The sequence below is a fragment of the Nyctibius grandis genome, chromosome 12, assembly GCF_013368605.1.
Source record: "Nyctibius grandis isolate bNycGra1 chromosome 12, bNycGra1.pri, whole genome shotgun sequence".
In the NCBI taxonomy this organism is placed as follows: Eukaryota; Metazoa; Chordata; class Aves; order Nyctibiiformes; family Nyctibiidae; genus Nyctibius; species Nyctibius grandis.
The window spans coordinates 21,922,489-21,943,686 of record NC_090669.1 but is presented as its reverse complement, the minus strand read 5'-3'; the positions used below and the strand labels follow the sequence as shown (position 1 = coordinate 21,943,686).

The following is a 21,198-nucleotide window of genomic DNA, read 5'->3' as shown; positions in this document are numbered from 1 at the left end:
CAAGAGGACACAGCCTCAAGCTTGGCCAGGGGAGGTTCAGGTTGGACATGAGGAAGCATTTCTTCTCAGCAAGGGTCATTAGCCATTGGAAGGGGCTGCCCAGGGAGGTGGTGGAGTCACCATCTCTGGATGTGTTTAAGAAAAGCCTGGCCATGGCACTTAGTGCCCTGGTCTAGTTGCCATGGTGGTGTCAGGGCAATGGTTGGACTCGATGAGCCCAGAGGACTCTTCCAGCCTGGTTGATTCTGTGATTGTATAGTGGACCTGGGAGGCTGAAAGAAAAAGCGGGCTCTTAACTCCGGCCTTCGTTTGCCCAAGCTCTGGTGTTTGACTTGCCGATCCTCAGCAGTGGGACCTGCATCTCACTGCTGTGCTGCATGAACGGACTTGCTGATCTAAATGCATCAATAAACGTCATGCTGCAGGCAGTGAATCCAGGCGGAGAAGGGTCCATACGACCTGGGGAGATACCCCGGGCTGTGGGTGTTCCTTTTGCAGCGTAGCCCCTGCACAAGTTAATCCGTGGCCGTAGCCTGTGTTCCCATCTGCGTGCTCCTTCCCAGACTGACCCAACAGTATCATCCCCTTTGTCACACACACTCAGGCCCGTTTACAAACCGCCCTTGCAGCCCATGGGGTGATTTAGGCTCTGCCTCTGCAGGCTCAGCTCGTCTCTCGGCACTGGACGCCTCTTGCCCTGTTGTCTCACCCCTCGCTGTGGTCTGAGCACTGGCAGGACATTGTCCTTTGCCTGCTGAGCTTTCTCCTCCAGCGAGCCCCATGCAGCACCCCGCGGGGTGCCACCAGCTCCCTCTCAGCCCTTGGCCAAGGGCAGGGCCCTGGTGGCTGGTGGCCCAGCAGCGTTGCTGGCTCTGACCCTCGCTGTCGTGTGCCCGCAGATCGCGCCGCCGCCGTCGCTGGCGGAGCCTCTGAAGGAGCTCTTCAAGCAGCAGGAAGCCGTGCGGGGGAAGCTGCGGCTCCAGCACAGCATCGAGCGGGTAAGGGAGCGCTCCGGGGATACTCCTGCTGGGGAAGAGCTCCTGAATCTCCTCTGCGGGGGAGGCTCACTGCCACGCTCACTGCTTCGTTCGCTCTTCCTCAGGAGAAGCTCATCGTCTCCTGCGAGCAGGAGATTTTGAGAGTTCATTGTCGGGCAGCAAGGACCATTGCCAACCAGGCTGTGCCCTTCAGTGCCTGCACCATGCTGCTGGACTCGGAGGTCTACAACATGCCTCTAGAAAATCAGGTCAGTGCCTGGCTTGGCGGTGAAGAAGTGTCTCAGACGTGCTGCGCAAGACCCTACGGCAGAAAAGCAAGACCCTGCTTTTCTGGACAGAGGGAGGGATGTAGGGAGGAGTCACTAATGTTCTCCCTGCTCGGGTGCCCGTCACCCACCACACAGACGCAGGATGTCCCACAGGAGCCCTCCCCAGCACGTGCCCAGGTTGCTGAACCTGACTCAGCTTCTGGTGTTGTGTCTTCTGGGATACCCCCCGTGCGTGCTGGCGAAGGGAATACCTCTGGGGACACGGGGATACAGGGAGCATCGTGTCTCTGTAGGAGCAGAGATGACTGGTGTTTATCAGTGAGTCTCAGACCCCTCTGCTCGATCAGGATCACCTGCACACTGGGAAGGTTTATTTTACTACACCCTGGGGTGGCTTTTCCTGTTGAAGGAAGGGGAGAGCGCCGGTAAATGGGTTTGTGTCTGAATAGTGGCTTTGAAAGAGCCAGGCTCTGTCTCTCAGCCCACACAACGTGGTCGTTCCTTCCTCTGCTTTCCCGTCGTTCTGTGCCAGAGGAGGGGAATCGTGTTCTGTGTGTGCAGCCGGTGGTCCTGAGCCATGCCACCAGCACCCTCTGCAGCCTGCGCCCCGCAGCTGCCGCCAGCCTGGCTGCTGTCGGTGCTTCTACAGCGAAGATGTTCTGATCTTGGGCGTGAGTTGGAGGAGACAGAGGGTGCTGTAATGTCCATTAGACACTGGAAGGGGCTGCCCAGGGAGGTGGTGGAGTCACCATCTCTGGAGGGGTTTAAGAAAAGCCTGGCCATGGCACTTAGTGCCCTGGTCTAGTTGCCATGGTGGTGTCAGGGCAATGGTTGGACTCGATGAGCCCAGAGGGCTCTTCCAACCTCATTGATTCTGGGAGAGCGGCTGGGAGCAGTGTGCTCTGTCCTCCCTCCCTGCAGGCACCGTCCTTGTTTCTGGTGAGCGTGTGCCCTAAGAGGGGTTTGAATACGGCCTGCTAGGAAAAACAAAAAATAACCAGCTCTGTAATTCCCTTCTGCTTAGGGAGACGAAAACAAATCGGTCAGAGACCGCTTCAACGCGCGACAGTTCATTTCCTGGTTGCAAGACGTGGACGACAAGTACGACCGGATGAAGGTGAGGGGCGCGGGGGGCGGCGTGGGCAGCAGCGGGTCCCACTGCTCTGCCTCCTGCCACGAGGGTTTCCCGGGGAGGGGTCCCGGCTGTTGCTGTAGCCTCCAGGCTGCCCTTGTGGTGTCGGTGTCCCGAGGTGGCCTGGGCAGCGTTACATGATGGGGGACACCTCTGTGCGTGGCACGGCGGGAGGTGGGGAGTCTGCAGGGACATGGGATGGTTGTGCTTTCAGCTGGTGACACAGAGGGAGTTGGCAGCCCCCACCAAGGGAGCAGGACCCTGCTCTCAGGCAGCCAAAACGCTGTTGGGGGTGATGGGGACCGTGCCGAGGCTGTCACCAGCGGGGTCAGCGCTCTGGAGGGCTTACAAGCCTTCAACAGTCGCCCCATGAGGCCCCTTTGGGTTTGTCCCTGCTCCTGCTGGAACTGGGCTCAGCACATGTCCTTCCTTGCTCCTCCGTTCGCTGTGCCCCCGTGATGGCTGCAGGTCCCCGCCTTTGCCAGGGTGGGGGACAGGCAGCAGGAGCCTTCCCTGCCCTCTCCCGCTCACCCCTCATCTCAGCTTGGATTTTTCCCCCCTCCACTCCAGACGTGCCTGCTCATGCGACAGCAACACGAAGCCGCTGCCTTGAACGCGGTGCAGAGGATGGAGTGGCAGCTGAAGGTGCAGGAGCTGGACCCCGCGGGGCACAAATCCCTCTGCGTGAACGAGGTGCCCTCGTTCTATGTGCCAATGGTCGACGTGAACGATGACTTTGTGCTCTTGCCGGCATGACAGTTCAAAACCAGGAGACATCACTGAAAACGGGCAGGGACGGGAGCCCTCCGAGGTCGGGCGGTCGAGCTCACATTCACCCTTACCGCTTGCTGATGAATCCCTGGTCAGAGGAGGAGGAAGCAGCTATCGGCAGAAAACAAAACAATAAGAAAAAATAATTGCACTTTCTTCACAACGCGTCCCTCGCTTCTGGACTGCCGGGCAGCGGGCCGGGGCGCATCTCCTTTCCAACCGGCTGCTGCGGCAGGGAGGCAGCCGGTCTGCGCGGGCAGCGGGCGCTCACCGGCCAAGAGACTGGCAGAGGCGTGGAGGGAGGAGGCCAAGGACACCATTTGTGCGTGGCACAAGCTGCTGAGCGGGGCCAGCAACCACGTGATTCATGTACTTGTGAACACCGGGATTTCCAGCTCTCTGTTTTCCACCGGTCGCGGATCTCCTCTGGGGAGAAGCTGCAGTAGGAAACCGTGGGGGGTGGGGGGGGTGTTTGAGTTTCTTGTTCCATCCTGGGTATGTTTAAAAAACAAAACAAAACAAAAAAACAATTAGAAACAAAAAAAAAGACAGCGTCCAAGTCGGGCAGACGCGGCTCTGGAGGTGTGGAGGGCGCGGGGTGCGCCCGGGGGGCCCCGCAGCAGCTGCTCGCCACCGTTGGGGAAGAGCAGAGGAGGCGGCACGGCCGGCAGCGGGCGGGGAGACGGTGACGCAGAGAAAGGACTTTGCCAACTGTGTTTTTAATGGAGTAAAATCCATGTGGTTTATATATTTTTTTTTTCCTTTAATCTTGGGCATTTCGTTTCTCTTTCTGAGAACATAACTTGAAAACACTACAGAGCCAATACTCATATAAAGAAAAATTGTATCCCATAAATGCTGTACAGTTTTTATATACATTAACAATGTACTTTTGCTGCCTTCTAGATAATTTATTTTGCAACACATTACTGCACAGTTGTAAATAACTTATGTACTGTAACATCACTTTCAGTTATGTGTAAAGAAATAAATAAATTAATTAAAATTATCTTTGTATAGTTGACCCTAGGCAGCGCTTTCCCTGGCGAGGAGACAGTAGGGGCCAGGGCGTTGCGCAGCGTCACTTGGAAGCCCGTCGATGTCTGGATCAAGAGGCCGGTTGCTGGTGGGGCAGGGGGGGAGGTGGGATGGTGCTGCTGGAAGGAGCCGGAGCCCAGGAGCCTGCGGCAGGGCCTGCAGCCAGCGGGGCATCGTGCTGGGGTCGTGTCACCCCGCGTGCCTGGGGACAGGCGCCTGCCGGGCTCCCGGGGTGCTGCACCCACCACTGCGCCCCCAGCCACCACCTTTCTCTTCTTCCCTTTTTAATACTGGCCCTCAGGAGTCGCTTGTGTGGATCACAGCAATGGCTGGATTCATTCTTGCCTGGGGGGCCTCGCTGGATGTGGCTGGTGAGGGTGGCACCGCATGGCACGCGGTGCTGCCGGCTGTGCCCGTCCTGGTGCCAGCCCTGCGCTCCATGTGTGCTCCGTGTTTGCTCCATGTGTGCTGCGTGTCCCTTGTTCGCAAGCACCAGCCTGGCTCAAACTGCTGCTCTGGGCTGGGCAGCCTCGGTGGAGCTGGCAGGGGGCTGCTGCCAGCCCGGCGGGGGCTGACCCGTGCCAAGGATTGAGGCAGCGCCCGGTGGGAGCCACTGGTTTGGTGAAGCCCAACTTGCTTTTGGGTTGGGTGCCAGCACCGCGGCCTCGGAGCCGTAACCCAGCCCGGGCTTAATGCAGTTGGCAACGCCGATCCTCAAGGCCAAGCTCGCAGGGACGTGGCTGGGGACAGATGGAAGTGCCTCTCCCGAGCCCCCCGCGCCCCGCTTGGCACCTGCTGCCCGGCCCTTCCTGGCACGGGGGGAGCCCGGCTGCCTGCAGCTGCCTGGGCGAGGGGCTGCCCCCCACGGACGCCCGCTGCCGGTGCCCGGTTCTCCTGCTGCTTCTGCTCCGTCCCACCAGCTGCACGTGCTGGTCCCGTGTCTCAGCTGCTGCTTTTGGAAGCGGGGATGTCACAGATGGGCTTGGGCTCCTCTTGCTCGGCCGGGGGCACCGGCGGGGACCCCCTAATTCATGGCCCCTTGTCAGCCCAGGTGGGCTCGGCATCAAGGCACCCACACGGGCCCCCCGCCGAAGAGCACCCGCCGTGCCCGGCTCCCCCCTCGCTGCCGCCAGCTTCGCAGCCGGTTGAGGAATTTTCCACACTTCTTGTGCCGAGGACCTCGAGGGTTTCACTCCACCACATCACAGCGGCTTTGTGAGAGCCGGGGGGGTCCTGCCTTCCCCTGAGCCCCCCTGGCTCCTGCCCTGGCCCCCCAGGCCCACCACGGCGGCGGGGGGGACCGGGGCTCACCGGCGGTTTGCCGCGGCGGTCGTGGGGCCTAGAGGGGCTGGGGGGGCTATGGGGCAGCTGGGGGGTTTATAGGGGGGAGCTATGGGGTCTCTGTGGATCTATGGGGCACTTAGGGGGACTTTGAGGCACCTATGGGGCAGCTATAGGGCATCTATGGGGGCTATGGGGCACTTGTGCAGCGGTTTTACCCCTGTCCTTGCCCTGGGTCAGGGTGGGCGGCTGGTGCAAGCGCCGGGGCTGGGGGGCTGCTTCTGCCTCGGGGGCTTCACTCGACGGCACAAGAAATGAGGCACAAGTGACACTTCTTAAGGGGTCACGTTCGTAAATAAATTTTAAAAAGAAGAGGGAAAAAACATTTGTTTGCAACTTGGCTGCTTCCTCGGCTCTTCCCACGGGCTCACTGGGGGGGGGAGGCAGACCCCAGTGGCCCCCTTTGAGGTTTAGGGGGACCCGGGGGCATTTGTGGGTGGTTCTGGGGGTTCCAGCTGCGCCCCTGGGATCCCCGGCACCACCTGGACCCTGGGGTGCCCCAGTGCCAAGAGGGTGCCCTTGGCAGAGGGGACCCAAACCGGGCTGGGGGGGCTGAACTGGAGCTGGGGGGGGGTGAACTGGGCTTAGGGGAGCTGAACTGGGCTAGGAGGGCAAACCGGACTGGGAGGGGGCTGACCGGGCTGGGGGGACCAAAGTGGGGTGGGGGGGCAAACCGGGCTTGGGGGAGCTGAACCGGGCTGGGGAGGAGCCGAACCGGACTGGGGGGGGAAGCGAACTGGGGCTGGGGGGGTTGAACCGGGTTTGGGGGACCCGAACCGGGCTGGGGGGGGGGGCGAACTGGAGCCGGGGGAAGGAGAACCGGGCTGGGGGGGGCGAACCGGAGCCGGGGGGGGGCGAACCGGGCTGGGGGCTGGACTGGGCTTGGGGGGCTCAACCATCCGGGGTGTCCCCGGAGCCTCAGGAGGGCAGAGCCCGGGGCGGGGGGGGCCCGCGCCGGGCGGGGCGGACACCGTGCGGGGGGCGGTCCCGTCGGGGGCCGGTCCGCGGCGGTGCCGCCCCCACCTGCCCGAGCGATCCCCGGTGGCGGCGGCGGCGGCAGGAGGGGAGCGATGGCGGCGGGGGGGTCGCGTCCGCGGGGCCGCCGTGCGGCGGGGGGGTGGGCGCCGTGCGCGGCGCTGGCGCTGGGCTGGGCGCTGGGGTGGGCGCTGGGCGCCGCCCCCCCCACCGCTGCCGCCCCGACGCCGCGCTGCTGCCGCCGCCGCTGCGCCGCCTGGCGGGGGCCGCGCTGCTCCGCGCCGCCGTCCCGCGCCTGCGCGGCGGCTGGAGCCCCTGCCAGCTCTACCGGTACCGGGACCCCCCCGGAGCACCCCCGGGCACCGCCACAGCCCGCCCCAACGGCACCGGGCCCTGCACACGCGGATGGCACTACGCGCTGCCCGCCGCCGGCCTCCGCTCCAACCTCGTCACCCAGGTCGGGATGGGGAGGGGGGGTCCCGGGGGTGGCGGACCCCGGGGGGGGGAGTGTCTGTGGTTTTGGGGGGGTCTGGGGGGTCCCAGGGTTGGGGGACACCTGTGGAGCGGGGTCTGTGGTTCTGGGGGGGGCTGGGGGGTCCCAGGGTTGAGGGAGGGAGGGGGGGGTCTGTGGTTGTGGGGAGGCTGGGGGGTCCCAGGGTTGAAGGTGTTGGGGGGGATCTGTGGTTCTGGGGGAGTCTGGGGGGTCCCAGGGTTGGGGGAGGGAGGGGGGGTCTGTGGTTGTGGGGAGGCTGGGGGGTCCCAGGGTTGGGGAAGGGTGTGGGGGGGGTCTGTCGTTGTGGAGGGTGCTGGGGGGTCCTAGGGTCGGGGGACCCCGGTGGGGGGATCTGTGGTTGTGGAGGGGGCTGGGGGGTCCCAGGGTTGGGGGACACCTGTGGAGGGGGGGGGGGTGTATGTGGTTCTGGGGAGGGTCCCCTGGGCACAGGAGGGGTTAAGGGGTGGGGGTGAGTGGGGGGCCTGGGGAGGCTGTGGGGGTGGGATGCCTGGGGAGGGGGGAGAGGAGGCCTGAGGGGGGGGGCACAAGGTGGGGACCCTCAGCAAGGAAAGCGCTGGGTGTGCAGGGGGAGCACTGGGGGGGTGGGGGGAGAGCGAGTTTGCCTGGGGGGGACCAGGGGTCCTGGGGAAGGGAGAGGGGTCTTCGGGGGGGGGGAGAAGGTGGGAGACCCCCGTGGAGGGGCTTTGGGGTGGCTGGGGGGGAGCCCTGGGGGAAGGCGTGAGGGGGGGCCAGGGGGGCTCCAGGGGACAGGGCCCTAAGGGCCACCAGCACTGTCCCACCACATCTGGCCCCATGTTCCTGCTTGTGGGGTGGGGGCTGGCCAGGAGCCCCCCCACACAACTCATGGGGCTCCTGATCCCGTGCTGACGCCTCCCTGCCGTGTCCCCCCCGGCCCGCAGTGGGACCTGGTGTGCGCCTTGCGCTGGAAGGTGCCCCTGGAGCAGACCACGCACCTGCTGGGCTGGGCGCTGGGCAGCGTCGGCGCCGGCCTGGCCTGCGACAGGTAACGGGGGTCCCCAGGGTGGCCCCCACCCCACCCCGGGCAGGGTGGGCACCGTGCCCAGCCCCGCTCACACCGTGTCCCCCGGCAGGTTCGGCCGCCGACCCGCCTTCGTGGTGTCCCTGGTGCTGGCCGTGCCCCTGGGCCTCGCCGTGGCCCTGGCCCTGGACTTCGTCATGGTCCTGGTCGCACGGCTGCTCTTCGGGGCGGCGCTGGCGGGCGCCTTCCTCTCCCTCTACGTGGCACGTGAGTGTGCTGGGGGGGTCCGTGGTGGCATGGGGACCAAGGGTGCTCTGGGGTGCAGGATGCTGTGGGGTGCAGGATGCTCGGGGGTGCTGGGGGGTGCAGGATACTGTGGGGTGTAGGATGCTGTGGGGTGTAGGATGCCCTGGGGTGCAGGATGCCCCGTGGCCATGGCACCCACTGTGCACCCCTCACCCCCCCCCTTGCCAGGGCTGGAGCTGTGTGACCCCCCGCACCGGCTGGTGGTGACGATGGTGGCCAGCTTCTTCTGGATCGCCGGGGAGCTGCTGCTGCCAGGGCTGGCCGTGCTGTGCCGGGACTGGCGGGTGCTGCAGGGTGCCGTCACCATGATCCTGGCGCTGGTGGCTGCCTGCTGGTGGTAAGGCCCCCTTCCTGGCCTGGGGGCTGCGTGCTCGGGGAGGGGGCTGCTGCCCACGGCGGGGCTGGGCTGTGCCCTGGCGCTGGCAGAGGGCCGTGCCCACAGAGCGCAGCACCCCAGCCTGGCACACCCTGCCCGGCGCCGCGGCTGGGATCAAAGGGTGCCCGGGGCTCTCCAGGTGGGGCGCGGGGACCCCCCGCCCTGGGTAAATGTTTGCTCAGGTTTGAAGTTGAGGGTTTCTGGGAAGCTTGGAAGGGGGGGTCAGCGCTGGCGGGGGGGGGGACAGGCCCCCGGGGAGCCCCACGACGCTGACGCCCCAGGTGCCCGGCGCTGCTGCTGGAGTCGCCGCGCTGGCTGCTGGCCACGCGGCAACCGGAGAGGGCCAGGAAGATCCTGCAGGCGCTGGCCGAGAGCAGTGGCCCCGACTCTGATGACGATGACGGCAGCTCCTGCCACCAGGACAGTCTCCTCGCGGGTGCGTGGCGGGGGCTGCCCCCTCCCCAGAGCTGCGGTGCTGGGGGCGGTGGGGTGGCACCGGCTCTAACCCGGGTCCCCCCGTCCTGGCAGAGCTGGAGGCCCTGTCCGAGGGGTCCCCGCAGCCCCGGTACCACGTCGTCTGCGAGATCTTTGGCACCAGGGTCATCTGGAAGAACGGCGTCATCCTCGGCTTCGCGGCGTGAGCAGGCGGGGTGGGGGTCCCATGGTGGGGTGGGGGTCCCGCTCATGGCTCCCTGACCCCGCTCTCCCCGCAGGTTCATCGGCTCCGGCATCTGCCACTGCTTCACCCGCAACCTGGTCCCCCACCTGCCCCGCTTCTTCTCCTCCTACTTCGTGCTGGTGGGCACCGAGGCGGCCGCCTGCCTCTTCGTCTGCCTGACAGCCGAGCGCTTCGGCCGCCGCGCCGTCCTCCTGCTCTGCACCGTCCTCACCGGCATCTCCTCCCTCCTGCTGCTGGCCCTCACCCAGTGTAAGGAGCCCACCCCGCGGGGGGCGGAGGGGTGGCAGCAGGGTGCAGGATTTGACCCCAGTGGTGCTTTCCTCCCTCCCACCAGACCTGCTGGACCTCATCGTCCTGACCCTCTCCGTGGTGGGCATCACCGCCTCCCACGCCGTCACCATGCTCAGCATCTTCTTCGCCAGCGAGGTCCTCCCCACCGTGGTGAGGTAAGGAGGGGGCCACCCGCCCCGTGCCACGCCGGGATGGGGACTCCTGGGTCCCCCTCTGAGCGCGTTTCCCCCCGCAGGGGCGCCGGGCTGGGTCTCGTGGTGGGGGCCAGCTTCGTGGGCAGGGCGGCCGCCCCCATCACCGCCATCCCCAACAGCCGCGGGTTCTTCCTGCACCACGTGGTCTTCGCCTCCTTCGCCATCCTCGCCGTGCTCAGCATCATGCTGCTGCCCGAGAGCCAGGGCCGCCGCCTGCCCCAGTCCCTGCAGGACGGCGAGAGCCAGCGCCGGCCCCCCCTTTTCCGACGCCCCCCCCGTGAGGACCACCTACCCCTCCTCGCCCCCCATGGCATCCCCCACGACTACTCCCGCCTCGCCGCCTCCACCAAGAGGATGCTGGGCTCCCCCACCATCCCCCGGGACACGTAGCTGTACCCCCCCAGGGTCTCCCTGCTGCTGGCAGGGGGGGGGCTGAGCACAGTGCCAGGACCCCCACAGAGCACTGGGACCCCCACCCATGGGTGCTTGCGTACCCAGGCTGGGGGGGGGGGTCAGCACACCCACCCCGCGGCGGGGCCGGATCCTGCCCCAGGAGGAGCTGTGCTGGGAGTCCTGGGGTGGGGGGTGATGCCCCCCCTGGGATGGGGGTGATGCCCCCCGAGGTGGGGGTGATGCCCCCGGGGTGGCTGTGGCGGGCGCTCACGTGCTGCCAATAAAAGTGCCTTGTTTCTACGGGCGGCTGGTGCAGTGGGGGGGGTCCCACACGGTGCCCTGCCACCGGCCCCCTCCTCTGGCATCTTTATTATGGGGGGACTGGGGGGGGGACTCCTCACCCACCCTGGTGCTGCAGGGTCGTTCCCCGGGGTGTCCCCCCCACCCAGGGCTGCTCGTGCCCTCGGTCCATGGGGGTGTGGGTACCCGGTGCCCACACGTGTGCGAAGCCCCCGCATGTGGGTACCTGGTGCACACGTGTGCCAAGCCCCCACATGTGGGTACCTGGTGCCCACGCATGCGTGAAGCCCCTGCATGTGGGTTCCTGGTGCACACGTGTGTGAAGCCCATGCGTGTGGGTACCTGGTGCACTTGCATGTGCCAAGCCCCCACATGTGGGTTCCTGGTGCCCACGCACGCGTGAAGCCCCTGCATGTGGGCACCCTGTGCACACGCGTGTGCCCCCCGTCCCCGCTACTGCCCGTAGAGGTCGGCGAGGCGCCGGAATCGCGGCCCCCACTCCTGCAGGTAGTCGTAGTCCTGGTCCTCGTCGCTCAGGCTGGACACGATGGAGCTGAGGGGGCTGGCGACCGAGCCCGAGCCCTCGTAGTCGTAGATGAGGGCGGTGTCGTAGGGGGGCACGCTGGGGTCGTTGTCGGCCGCCTCCAGCCCCTGTGGGGACGGGGGGGGATCACTGCCAGCCCCACTGGGGTTGGGGGGGGCTGTGGGGCGCCCAAGGCCCCGTCCCCACCTCGTTGATGAAGTCCTCGATGTCGGAGGGGCCGCTGGGCAGCTTGCGGGGGGCCGGGGGGGTGCTGGAGCTGAGCGGGGCGTCGCGGCGCAGCGGCGGCTTGGCCCGGGGCGAGAAGAGCTCGGGGTGCCGGAGCTGGTTGATGTCGTAGGCGTCCTGCGGGGACGGGAGGGGGTCAGGGGTGCGGGGCTGGGGTGGACCCCCCCCACAGGACCCCCCCCTCACCCCGAGTCCCGCTCACCTGGTCCTCCTCGCCCCCACCCTGCTCGTCGTAGTTGAGGATGTTGTCACGCATGTCGTCCCGCGAGCGCTGCAGCAGCCCCTGGCGCAGGGCCCGCCGGCGCCCGCGCGCCCGCGCAGCCCCCAGCCCCGCCAGCACTGCGGGCACAGCGCGGTGGGCACGGGGGGACGTGGGGCTAAGGGGGTGCTGGTGGGGTTGGGACGCGGTTCGTGGGATGGGGATGTGGGTAGGGATTGGGGTGGGGGATGCTGGGCAGGGTGGGGGGTGATGAGGGAAATGGTTAGGGGGGGTCTTGGTAGGGGTCAGAAGGGGTTGCTGGGGTGGTGTGATGGGGTCATGGGTAGGGACTGGATGGGGTGTCCTGGACCAGGGTGGTGTGATGGGGTCATGGGTAGGGACTGGATGGGGTGTCCTGGACCAGGGTGGGGTGATGGGGACGTGAGTAGGTAGAGGATGGGGTGTCCTGGACCAGGGTGGGGTGATGGGGATGTGAGTAGGGAGAGGATGGGGTGTCCTGGACCAGGGTGGGGTGATGGGGACGTGAGTAGGGAGAGGATGGGGTGTCCTGGACCAGGGTGGGGTGATGGGGACGTGAGCAGGGAGAGGATGGGGTGTCCTGGACCAGGGTGGGGTGATGGGGACGTGAGTAGGGAGAGGATGGGTGTCCTGGACCAGGGTGGGGTGATGGGGACGTGAGTAGGGAGAGGATGGGGTGTCCTGGACCAGGGTGGGGTGATGGGGACGTGAGCAGGGAGAGGATGGGGTGTCCTGGACCAGGGTGGGGTGATGGGGACGTGAGTAGGGAGAGGATGGGTGTCCTGGACCAGGGTGGGGTGATGGGGACGTGAGTAGGGAGAGGATGGGGTGTCCTGGACCAGGGTGGGGTGATGGGGACGTGAGCAGGGAGAGGATGGGGTGTCCTGGACCAGGGTGGGGTGATGGGTGGGGGACGAGGTGACAGAGCGTGCTGGTGGGGTTTGGGATGGGTGGCCAGGACCAGCACCACGTGGTAGGGCACGGGGCTGGGGTGCTGGGGTGGGGGCAAGATGGAGGGGCCAGGAGGGGTGGGGGTGAGGCTGGTGGGGGTCTCACTCACACAGGAAGAGGATGGTGCTGCCGAGGATGATCATGAGAGCCCCAAGGGTGATGCCGGCCCCGGCGGTGGCGGCGGCCAGGACCCCGTCCTCGCAGGTGCCCTCGGGGCCGCAGTGGCACACCGAGAGGTTCAGCAGCTGCTGCCGCTCCTGCGGGGGGGACCCCGAGTCCCGGAGCAGCAGCGGGAGCGAGTAGGGCCCTGCGGGCAGCTCCCCCAGCACGGCCAGCACCGCGTGGGTCACTGCGGGAGGGACGTGGGCAGGGGGTGAGCGGGGACCCCCCCATGCAGCAGCCCCCTGCCCCGGCCAGCCCTCACCATTGAAGCGGGTGATGCTCCAGTTGCGGGTGAGCTGGGGGTGCTGGGGGCTGAGCTGGAAGTGGAAGGGGGCACCGTGGGGGGGTCGGTCGTCATCGGTGGCCCCCAGCAGCAGGGTCCCCCCGCGGCCCGGCCGCCCGCAGAGCACCGCGGCGGGGGGCTGCAGCAGGGGCGCGTGGTCGTTCACCTCCAGGATCTCGATGGAGAGGGTGCCGGTGGCGGAGCGCGGGGGCTCGGCTGGGGGCACAGAGCGGAGGGGTTGGGGGGGGGGACGATGGGAGGGGGGACACGGCGTGGGGGGGCTGCCGCTCACCGTCGTCGCGGGCGAGGAGCAGGGCGATGTACCAGCCGCCCTGCAGGAAGGCCGAGGGGTGCAGCAGCTCCCGCTTGGTGCGGACGGTGCCGGCGTGGGGGTCCAGCTGCAGCCAGTCCGCCGGGTCGTAGAGCAGCGTGTAGCTGTGGGCACAGGGGGGGCACGCTGTCACCCACCCCCCCCTCCCCGAAACACCGCGGTGGGAGCCCAACACGGTGGGTGCCCAACCTGGGACTCACGTGAGGGTCTGGAGCTGGCGGGTGTCGGGGTCGCTGGCGGTGTAGGTGGTGACGGGGGTGCCCGGGGGGGCCCCCTCCAGCACGCTGACCCGCCGCGGGTTCTCGCGGAAAATGGGCGCCTCGTTGATGTCCCGCACCCTCACCCGCACGGTGGCCAGCGCCCGGGGGCTGGCGGGGGCCGTGGGCTCCAGCGCCCGCTCGTTCTGCACCGACACCGTCAGCTCGAAGCGGTCCCGCACCTCGTGGTCCAGTGGCTACCAAGAGGGATCATGGGTCAGCTGAGACGTGGGACCCCCCTCCCGCAGCCCCCCCCGGCTGCCCCGTGCCCACCTTGGCCACGGAGAGCACACCGTCGTTGGTGTGGGGGTCTGTACGGATGGCGAAGGCGCCTTCGGGGTCGCCCTCCAGGATGGTGAACTTGGCCAACCAGTTGGGTGACCCAGCCAGGTCCTTGTCGTGCACGAAGACCTTGCCCACCTCCACGCCGGCCGCCTCCTCCTCCACCTCCATGGAGAACTGGGGTGGGGGGAGAGCGGTGTGGGGCTGGGGTCTGCCCCTGGGGTGGGCCAGCTCCCACCCCACCCCGGCTGCTACCTCCTCCTTGGTGAACTCGGGAGGGTTGTCGTTGATGTCCTCCAGGTAGATGACGGCCGTGGCGGTGGTGGTGAGCCCGTCCCCAGACATGTCGGCTGCCTGCACCGTCAGGTTGTACGCCCCCACGGTCTGCGGGGAAGGAGGGGGGGGCCAGGCTGAGCCCCTCCAGCCCCCCCCGGGAGCCCAGAGGTCCCCCAGCTGCTGGCCACCCACCCTGTCCCCGCGCCTGGGTCTGCTCATGGCTAGAGATGTGGTTTCACCAGGTAGGGGGTTCTGGCTACCCCCAGTCCCGGTGCCACCCCCAGTGCCACCCCGGTGTCCCCCATGCCAGCTACCTCGCGGTCAAGGCCAGGCAGGGCGGTGCAGATCTCGCCGGTGGTGGCATTGATGCGGAACATGCTGGTGGCACCCTGCTCCAGGATGGAGTACCGCAGCGCCGCGTTGTCCGTGTCGGGTTCGTCGGCGTCGGTGGCGTCCACCGTCATCACGCAGGTCCCTGCGGCCACAGGAGCGCCCCGGTGGGTGCTGGCGTGGGGGGCTGGCTCCGTGTCCCCCATCCCAGCCCCCTGGCTGGACCCACCTGGCTCAGCCCCCTCCACCACACGCCCCGTGAAGACGTCCTGCCGGAAGAGCGGCCGGTTGTCGTTCTGGTCCACCACGATGATCTCCAGGTCGGTGGGGTCCTCCAGCGTCACCCCGCCCAGGTCCAGCGCGAAGGCTCTCAGCTGTGGGGGCAGAGCAGGGGGGGTCTGGCCTGGCTGGGGGGTGCCAGGGAGGGGCTATGGGCGGCTGGGCAGCAGCCTTACCCGGTAGCGGTCGTTCTCCTCCCGGTCCAACATGGCGTTGAGGAAGACCTTCCCGGTGAACTTGTCGATGGAGAAGATGCCCAGGGGCTCCTCGTCGACCCCCGGCCCCTTGATGCTGTAGATCACCCCCCCGGGCTGCTGCTTGTCCGACTTGATCTGCCCCGGGGAAAGCAGGGCTGGCAGTCCCAGGACTGGGGGGGTCTGTCCCCCTCTGCCCTGAGTCTCCCCCCATGCCACGTCCCCCTTGCCCAGGGTGCCCCCCACCCCCACCACCTAGAAGAGAGGGTGGTGGGCTCCCCGCCTACCTGCACCAGGAGGTGGGGGATGCGCTTGTGGTTCTCCGAGACGCTGATGGGGGGGATCACCCAGGCCCTCTTCACCCGCCGTGGACCCTCGTGCTGCTGCCAGGCCTGGGGGGTGCCGGGGGCTGCAGCACCCACCTGGGCTGGGCTGGCACCCTGGGGAGGGGACACGGTGCTGCTGGTGACCCCGAAACCTCCGGAGTGGGACGCGATGCCAGGGCAGTGGGCAGGATCTTGCACCCCGGATGGGTGCCAGGGTGCATGGTGCTGGCACCCCCTGATGGGGTTGGGTCTGGGGGAGCAGAGACGCCACCCAGCTCCCCCAGGAGCTTCGTGTCTGTGGTCCCCTGCCAGCCTGGCGTGATGGTGATGGGCATCCCACCGGGCTCGCTGGGAAGGGTGGCCCCACAAATGGCCCCACCTCACGGCCAGGCTGTGCCCCATGGGACCCCTGCGGTGGGGGTGATGGGTTACCCTGGCAGCGCCTGGTGTGACCCCAGCCCATGGCACTGTCACTGCGTGGGCTGGCAATGAGGGTGGAAGGGACAGGGATCAGCTTAGGCTGCACGGGTGGCCTGGTGGGGCACAGAGCTGGGGTGATGGGGGGGGAACAGGGGGCTGGGGGTGGGCTGTGATGGAGCTGGGGGCTGTGAGGGGGGGGGGATTAGGAACAGGGACTGGAGGAAGAGGAGTATGGGGGGCTGCAGTGGGGGGTCAGGGAGCTGCAGGGGCTAGGATGGGTTTAGGGGCCATGAGCGACTGGGCTGTGGGGTCAGGGCAGTGGGGCTGGCTGTGCCGGGGGTCCCTGGGGACGGTGCGGGGCTGTGCAGGGGAGGGGGCTGCGTGCCGGCCCCACGGGACAGGCAGGACAAGGGGCTGGTTCAGAGGCGGTGGCGGAGCTGCCCGCGCCTCCAGCTGTCCCTCTGCCCTCCCCAGGAGGGACCCCCCCGCCCTGGGAGGCTGCTGGAGCTCGGCACAGATGGGGAGGGTGGTGGGGGGCGATGGGGGCCCCGCTGCTGGGGGGGGGCCTGCCCTGCACGTCCCCTTTCCTGAGCACCCGGCCATGGGGCCCAGGCCAGAACCCCAACAGCTCCATGTGGCTCAGGCCTGAGACCACTGTGAGGGGCTCTGGGGGAACTCGCATGGACAGGGGGGGTGCAGAGGGGTGTGGGGCCACAGCTGGGGTGGGAAAGGGGGGAGCAGGGTGTTTCTGAGCGCCCAACCCTCCCCCAAATCCCATCTCCCGGTTCACAAACACCGGCAGCGTGCCGGAGCCGCAGGCCCCCCCCCCGCTGCCACCATCTGTGGGGTGGGAAATGCCCCAAGAGGGGCACTGAGCCCCCCGCCACCCCCATCCCCATCCCCGCCACCCCCGGGGACGTGCCTCCGCGGGGTCTGGGGTCCGGCTGCCCCCCAGCACCGCACCCAGGCTCCCCATCCCCGCCAGCCCTCCCGGGGCACAGAGCAGGGGGGGGTCCCCATCCCTACCCCATCCCCACCCCCGTCGCCCCCCCCCCCCGTCCCTTACCCGGGCGCAGAGCGGGGCGAGCAGGCAGGCGAGGAGGAGCGGGGGGCCCATGGCGGAGCGGGGCGCAGTCCGGCCGCTCGCCGGCCCCGAGCTAAAATAACCGCGGGGCTGGCTGAGTGACAGCACATGTGCTGCGGGCCGGGCCCCCCCCCCCGGGCCGGGCCCCCCCGGCCGCCCCCCGCCCCCGGCCCGCAGCCTGCACCCTGCCCGGGGGAAGGGGGACCCGGGGGGGCGGGCGGCGGGGGGATGCGGGGGGGTCCCCGCTGGCCGGGGCGGGGGCCGGGGGTGCGCAGCCCCCGGGGCAGGGCGGGGGGGAACGCGGCAGCTGTCGCCGGGCGCGCCCCGGGGATGCCGCGACGGGGCGGGCGGCGGGGGGGGGAGAGACCCGGTCCCGCTGCCCCCGTCGCGGCTGGGCCGGCACCGGCACTGGCACCGGCACCGGCACAGGGACAGGGATAGGGACAGGGGCCGGTCCTGCCCGCCCCGCTCCGCCGGGCCCCCCCCGTCGAGGGGAGCCCGCCCCGGGACCCCCCGCTGCTCCCGGGGCCGGGGCCAGTGCGGGCTACGGAGAGAGGGGCGGCAGCGTCCCGGGTTGTCCCGGTCTCGGCGGGTTCCCACGGGGCGGAGCGGCCCCGGGATGCTCCCGGAGCTCCGGCGGGGCTCCCGGCTCCGCTGCACCCCGACCCCCGGGGCCGGTCCCGGTGCTGCCCCCGACCCTCGGGGCCGGTCCCGGCTCTGCCCCCGACCCCCGGGGCTGGTGTCGGTTCTGCCCCGACCCCCGGGGCCGGTCCCGGTGCTCCCCCCGACCCTCGGGGCAGGTCCCGGCTCTGCTCGCGACCCCCCGGGGCCGGTCCCGGTGCTGCCCCCGACCCTCGGGGCCGGTCCCGGCTCTGCCCCCGACCCCCGGGGCTGGTGTCGGTTCTGCCCCGACCCCCGGGGCCGGTCCCGGTGCTCCCCCCGACCCTCGGGGCAGGTCCCGGCTCTGCTCGCGACCCCCGGGGCCGGTCCCGGTGCTGCCCCCGACCCTCGGGGCCGGTCCCGGCTCTGCCCCCGACCCCCGGGGCTGGTGTCGGTTCTGCCCCGACCCCCGGGGCCGGTCCCGGTGCTCCCCCCGACCCTCGGGGCAGGTCCCGGCTCTGCTCCCGACCCCCGGGGCCGGTCCCGGTGCTGCCCCCGACCCTCGGGGCCGGTCCCGGTGCTGCCCCCGACCCCCGGGGCTGGTGTCGGTTCTGCCCCGACCCCCGGGGCCGGTCCCGGTGCTGCCCCCGACCCTCGGGGCCGGTCCCGGTGCTGCCCCCGACCCCCGGGGCTGGTGTCGGTTCTGCCCCGACCCCCGGGGCCGGTCCCGGTGCTCCCCCCGACCCTCGGGGCTGGTCCCGGCTCTGCCCCGACCCCCGGGGCCGGTCCCGGTGCTCCCCCCGACCCCCGGGACTGGTCCCGGCTCTGCTCCCGACCCCCGGGGCTGGTCCCGGCTCTGCTCCCGACCCCCGGGGCTGGTCCCGGCTCTGCCCCCGACCCCCGGGGCAGGTCCCGGCGCTGCCCCCGACCCCCGGAGCTGGTGTCGGTTCTGCCCCGACCCCCGGGGCCGGTCCCGGTGCTGCCCCCGACCCCCGGGGCCGGTCCCGGCGGCGCCGCGAGGCCGCGGCACCAGGTGGCAGCATCGTCCCGGGCACCGGCCCGACACCGCGGTGCCCGCCGCCCGGGGTGCCGCAGCGGGGAGCGCCCTCCGCCCTCCGGCGCGGGGTCCCGGGGGTCCCGGGGGTCCCGTCTGCAGCAGGGCGGAGCGGGACCGGGGGGGCTCCTCTGCCTCCTGAGATCCACGCCCGGGCTTGGCAAGGGGAGGTGCGGTGTTGGTGGCACTGGTGGCCTCGCCATGTCCCACTCGGGCCCCTGCCCGGCCAGCACCGTCCCCCTTCACGGGAGTAAGTGCCCTTGGTGCCCCCCCGGTGTGGGGCATGGTTTGGGGTGCGGGGCACGGTGTGGGGGGGTAGGGCACAAGGTGTGGGAAAAGGGACGAGAGCCACGGGGTGTGGGATGCAGGATGTCTCCTGTCCATCCCCAGACGCTGAGCGGTGGTGGCAGGGCTGTCGGTGTCCCCAGGGACAGCGGGAGGGGACACGGAGCCACGCCACGAGCGTTGGGCACCGGTGACCCGCAGTGTGGCCGTGCCCCGGTGCAGGCAGCGGCGCTCACTTGCCCGTCTGTCTGTCTGATCCCATCCATCCGCCCCGCTCGCCCTGCCACCCTGCATCAGTGTCACCCTGCCACCCTGCATCAGTGTCACCCTGCCACCCTGCATCAGTGTCACGGCGAGGAGCTGCCCTGGCAGCACGGGCCGGGGGTCCTGGCGGTTGCCCCTGGCCTTAACGTGCCATGGCAGCGGGGTGGCCGAGCAGATGTTCCCTGCCACCGGCACCGCGGCGCGGGGACAGCAGATGTGACGGGCTCTGACAAGGCACCAGTCCCAGGTCATGGTGCTGGTGCTGCCGGCCACGGCAGGACCCCAACCCCCCCACCTCTGGCCCTGCACCACCAAACCCTTTCCCTCTCCCCCTGCAAACTGGGGCTCCCACTGGGGTGCAGGGACTTGGGGGTCCCACAGATGCTGGGTCCAAATGGTGCCAGCCTATGGCTCCCCTCGCCATGCTGGGTCGGAGAAGGGGGGTCACCCTATTTTGGAGGATCCATGTCCCCCACTCCCAGCTGACACCCTCTGACCTACCCAGGCCAGTGAATGAGCTGCTTTTGGGACTGGTTGTGCCCCTACTGCGGGCGATGGGGCCAGTTGTGTCCCTAAGGTGGGTGCAGTGGGACCAGTCACAGCCCCAGTGCAGGGACTGGGAGGGGTCTGGGCAGTGCCCCATCCCCACTATGCCCAGTGCTGGGGGGAGTGAGCAGCCAAGAGCGCAGAGGCGAGCAGTGAGGTGCCAAACGCCGGCGCAGCAGCCGTAAAGCCACTGGAGCTTTGGCTTTTATGTGGCAATAAAAGATAATGTCGGCTATAAAGAGTGAGCGCGGGGCCAGGCGTGCCGAGCTGCCCGCTGAGCCCGGGGCACAGAGCGAGCTGCCAGGAGCAGCTGGGGGGGCACAAAGGTGTGGGCAGCCCCCAGCTCCCCTGGTGACACCCCAGTGTGGGGCGAGTGGGTCCCTGGGTGCCCCGTGGATAGGGGGATGCTGCAGCGGGGCAGGGGACACTGCGGCACAGCATCAGTGGGGCCGGCGTTAGGTCCGACGCGTTAAAGACGCTGCTTTGGGTCGTTGTTGGTGTTTTAATGGTTTTATAGAGCGATGGTGGGGACGGGCTGGCAGGCCTTAACGAAGGAGATTGATGGCTTAATAGCCTGCAGCCGCTGCGGGGTAATTGAATGGTTGTGTACATATGATCAGCCCGTCAACGCGGACGTGGCTCGCAAGCGAAGCGCCTGGAGCTGCAGGGGGGGACACGTGCAGCCCCATGGATGTCCCTTGGTCCCCTTGGCCTTGGGGACCCCTGTCCATCCCTGCTGTCTGGGCTGTGTCGGTGTCCCAGGGCCACATCCAGCAGTGAGGCGATGGAGCAGGTCTCCAGGTCCTTCCAGTGGCACCAGGTCACTGAAACCCATCTCCGGCCAGCTCAGCTCCCAGCCTGGGCTTTGGGTAACCTGGTGCTTTAATGAGGCTCTTAATTAACAGGTCCCATCTATAGGGATGAACAGCGGGGTAGGGGGGTGTGTGGGGGGAACCATGGAGGTCCAGCATGGATGGCAGCCCCAAACCAGGGGCACCAGCACCCCAAGGCTGCGCCGCTGACCACCCTCCACTGCCGCAGCTGGGTCCCCGCGCTGAGGTGCGAGTCAAACTACTCATTCCAGAGTGTGACAACCAGGTGTTTTACAGTATTTGCTACCTGCGATCATCCATCAAAGCAATCGATAGCGTTCCTGCAGAGTTTTATTAATGATCTTGTCACCGGGCTGGTGCTGGGTGCCGGGGGTTGTCGAGAATGATAGATCATTAAGAGCTTTTGCTGCTATTTATTCTCCAGTGACCTTGTCTCTCTCCATTGTTGCTTGCTTAAGAGTTATGGATGTGAGACATGATAATTTGATATTGATCTATTTGGTAAGTTAAAAAATTCACTGCATCGTTGATGTTTTAACAAAGGATCCACTCGGTCCCTCCTCAGACCGGTGAGAGCCGCCGGTGCTCGGCGCCGTGTGCCGCGGCAAGGAGGCAAGCTGGGCACCAGCTGGGTGCAGGATGGCCAGGGGTGGCTGCGTGAGCTCTGGGTGGCCCTGGGGTGCCCCGTCCCAACCCCTTTGGAGCCTGAAGTATCGAAATCCCAGTGCTGGCACTGCCCTGGGGGATGCTGCCGTGGGCAGGGATGGGCAGAGTAGGCGCCCGGCTGGAGCTGAGCGTGCAGGAGGGGTGGGCTGGGGTGGAGGAAGCCTGTCCCCATTCATAGCCCCTTCCCTGTCCCCTCTCTTGTCCCTGTCCCA

At 68.3% G+C, this 21,198-nt stretch overlaps 3 protein-coding genes across 4 annotated transcripts in view; 2 read left to right on the top strand and 1 right to left on the bottom strand.

Moving 5' to 3' along the window:
* Window positions 1-4,179, top strand: part of ANKRD11 (ankyrin repeat domain containing 11) — a 149,557-nt gene extending 145,378 nt beyond the window's left edge. Inside the window, exons 10-13 of the mRNA XM_068411056.1 lie at window positions 900-998; window positions 1,103-1,246; window positions 2,292-2,384; window positions 2,970-4,179. Of these exons, the coding sequence (XP_068267157.1) occupies window positions 900-998; window positions 1,103-1,246; window positions 2,292-2,384; window positions 2,970-3,155 (522 nt within the window). The 3' untranslated portion in view covers window positions 3,156-4,179. The remainder of the gene's footprint in view (window positions 1-899; window positions 999-1,102; window positions 1,247-2,291; window positions 2,385-2,969) is intronic.
* Window positions 4,180-6,619: 2,440 nt separating this feature from the next.
* Window positions 6,620-10,300, top strand: SLC22A31 (solute carrier family 22 member 31). Its single transcript, XM_068411415.1, is given in 10 exon segments — window positions 6,620-6,722; window positions 6,725-6,981; window positions 7,938-8,041; window positions 8,130-8,284; window positions 8,492-8,660; window positions 8,981-9,135; window positions 9,228-9,336; window positions 9,413-9,627; window positions 9,713-9,824; window positions 9,905-10,300. Coding segments are annotated over 10 exon segments (1,728 nt in total). The 3' UTR covers window positions 10,254-10,300.
* Window positions 10,301-10,547: 247 nt separating this feature from the next.
* CDH15 (cadherin 15) lies at window positions 10,548-16,881 on the bottom strand. 2 transcript variants are annotated; one of them, XM_068411515.1, is made up of 15 exons: window positions 16,721-16,881; window positions 15,196-15,348; window positions 14,891-15,046; window positions 14,665-14,809; window positions 14,420-14,580; window positions 14,085-14,213; window positions 13,821-14,006; window positions 13,491-13,744; window positions 13,252-13,394; window positions 13,126-13,175; window positions 12,939-12,993; window positions 12,624-12,863; window positions 11,528-11,664; window positions 11,287-11,442; window positions 10,548-11,207 (listed from the first exon to the last, which is right to left on the bottom strand). In XM_068411515.1, the coding sequence occupies exons 1-15, from the start codon at window positions 16,769-16,771 to the stop codon at window positions 11,010-11,012; spliced, it is 2,214 nt and encodes a 737-aa protein (XP_068267616.1). In that variant the 5' UTR covers window positions 16,772-16,881; the 3' UTR covers window positions 10,548-11,009. The 2 variants fall into 2 exon arrangements, with proteins under 2 accessions (XP_068267616.1, XP_068267615.1); XM_068411514.1 differs by having other exon boundaries at window positions 12,939-13,175.
* Window positions 16,882-21,198: the final 4,317 nt, after the last annotated feature.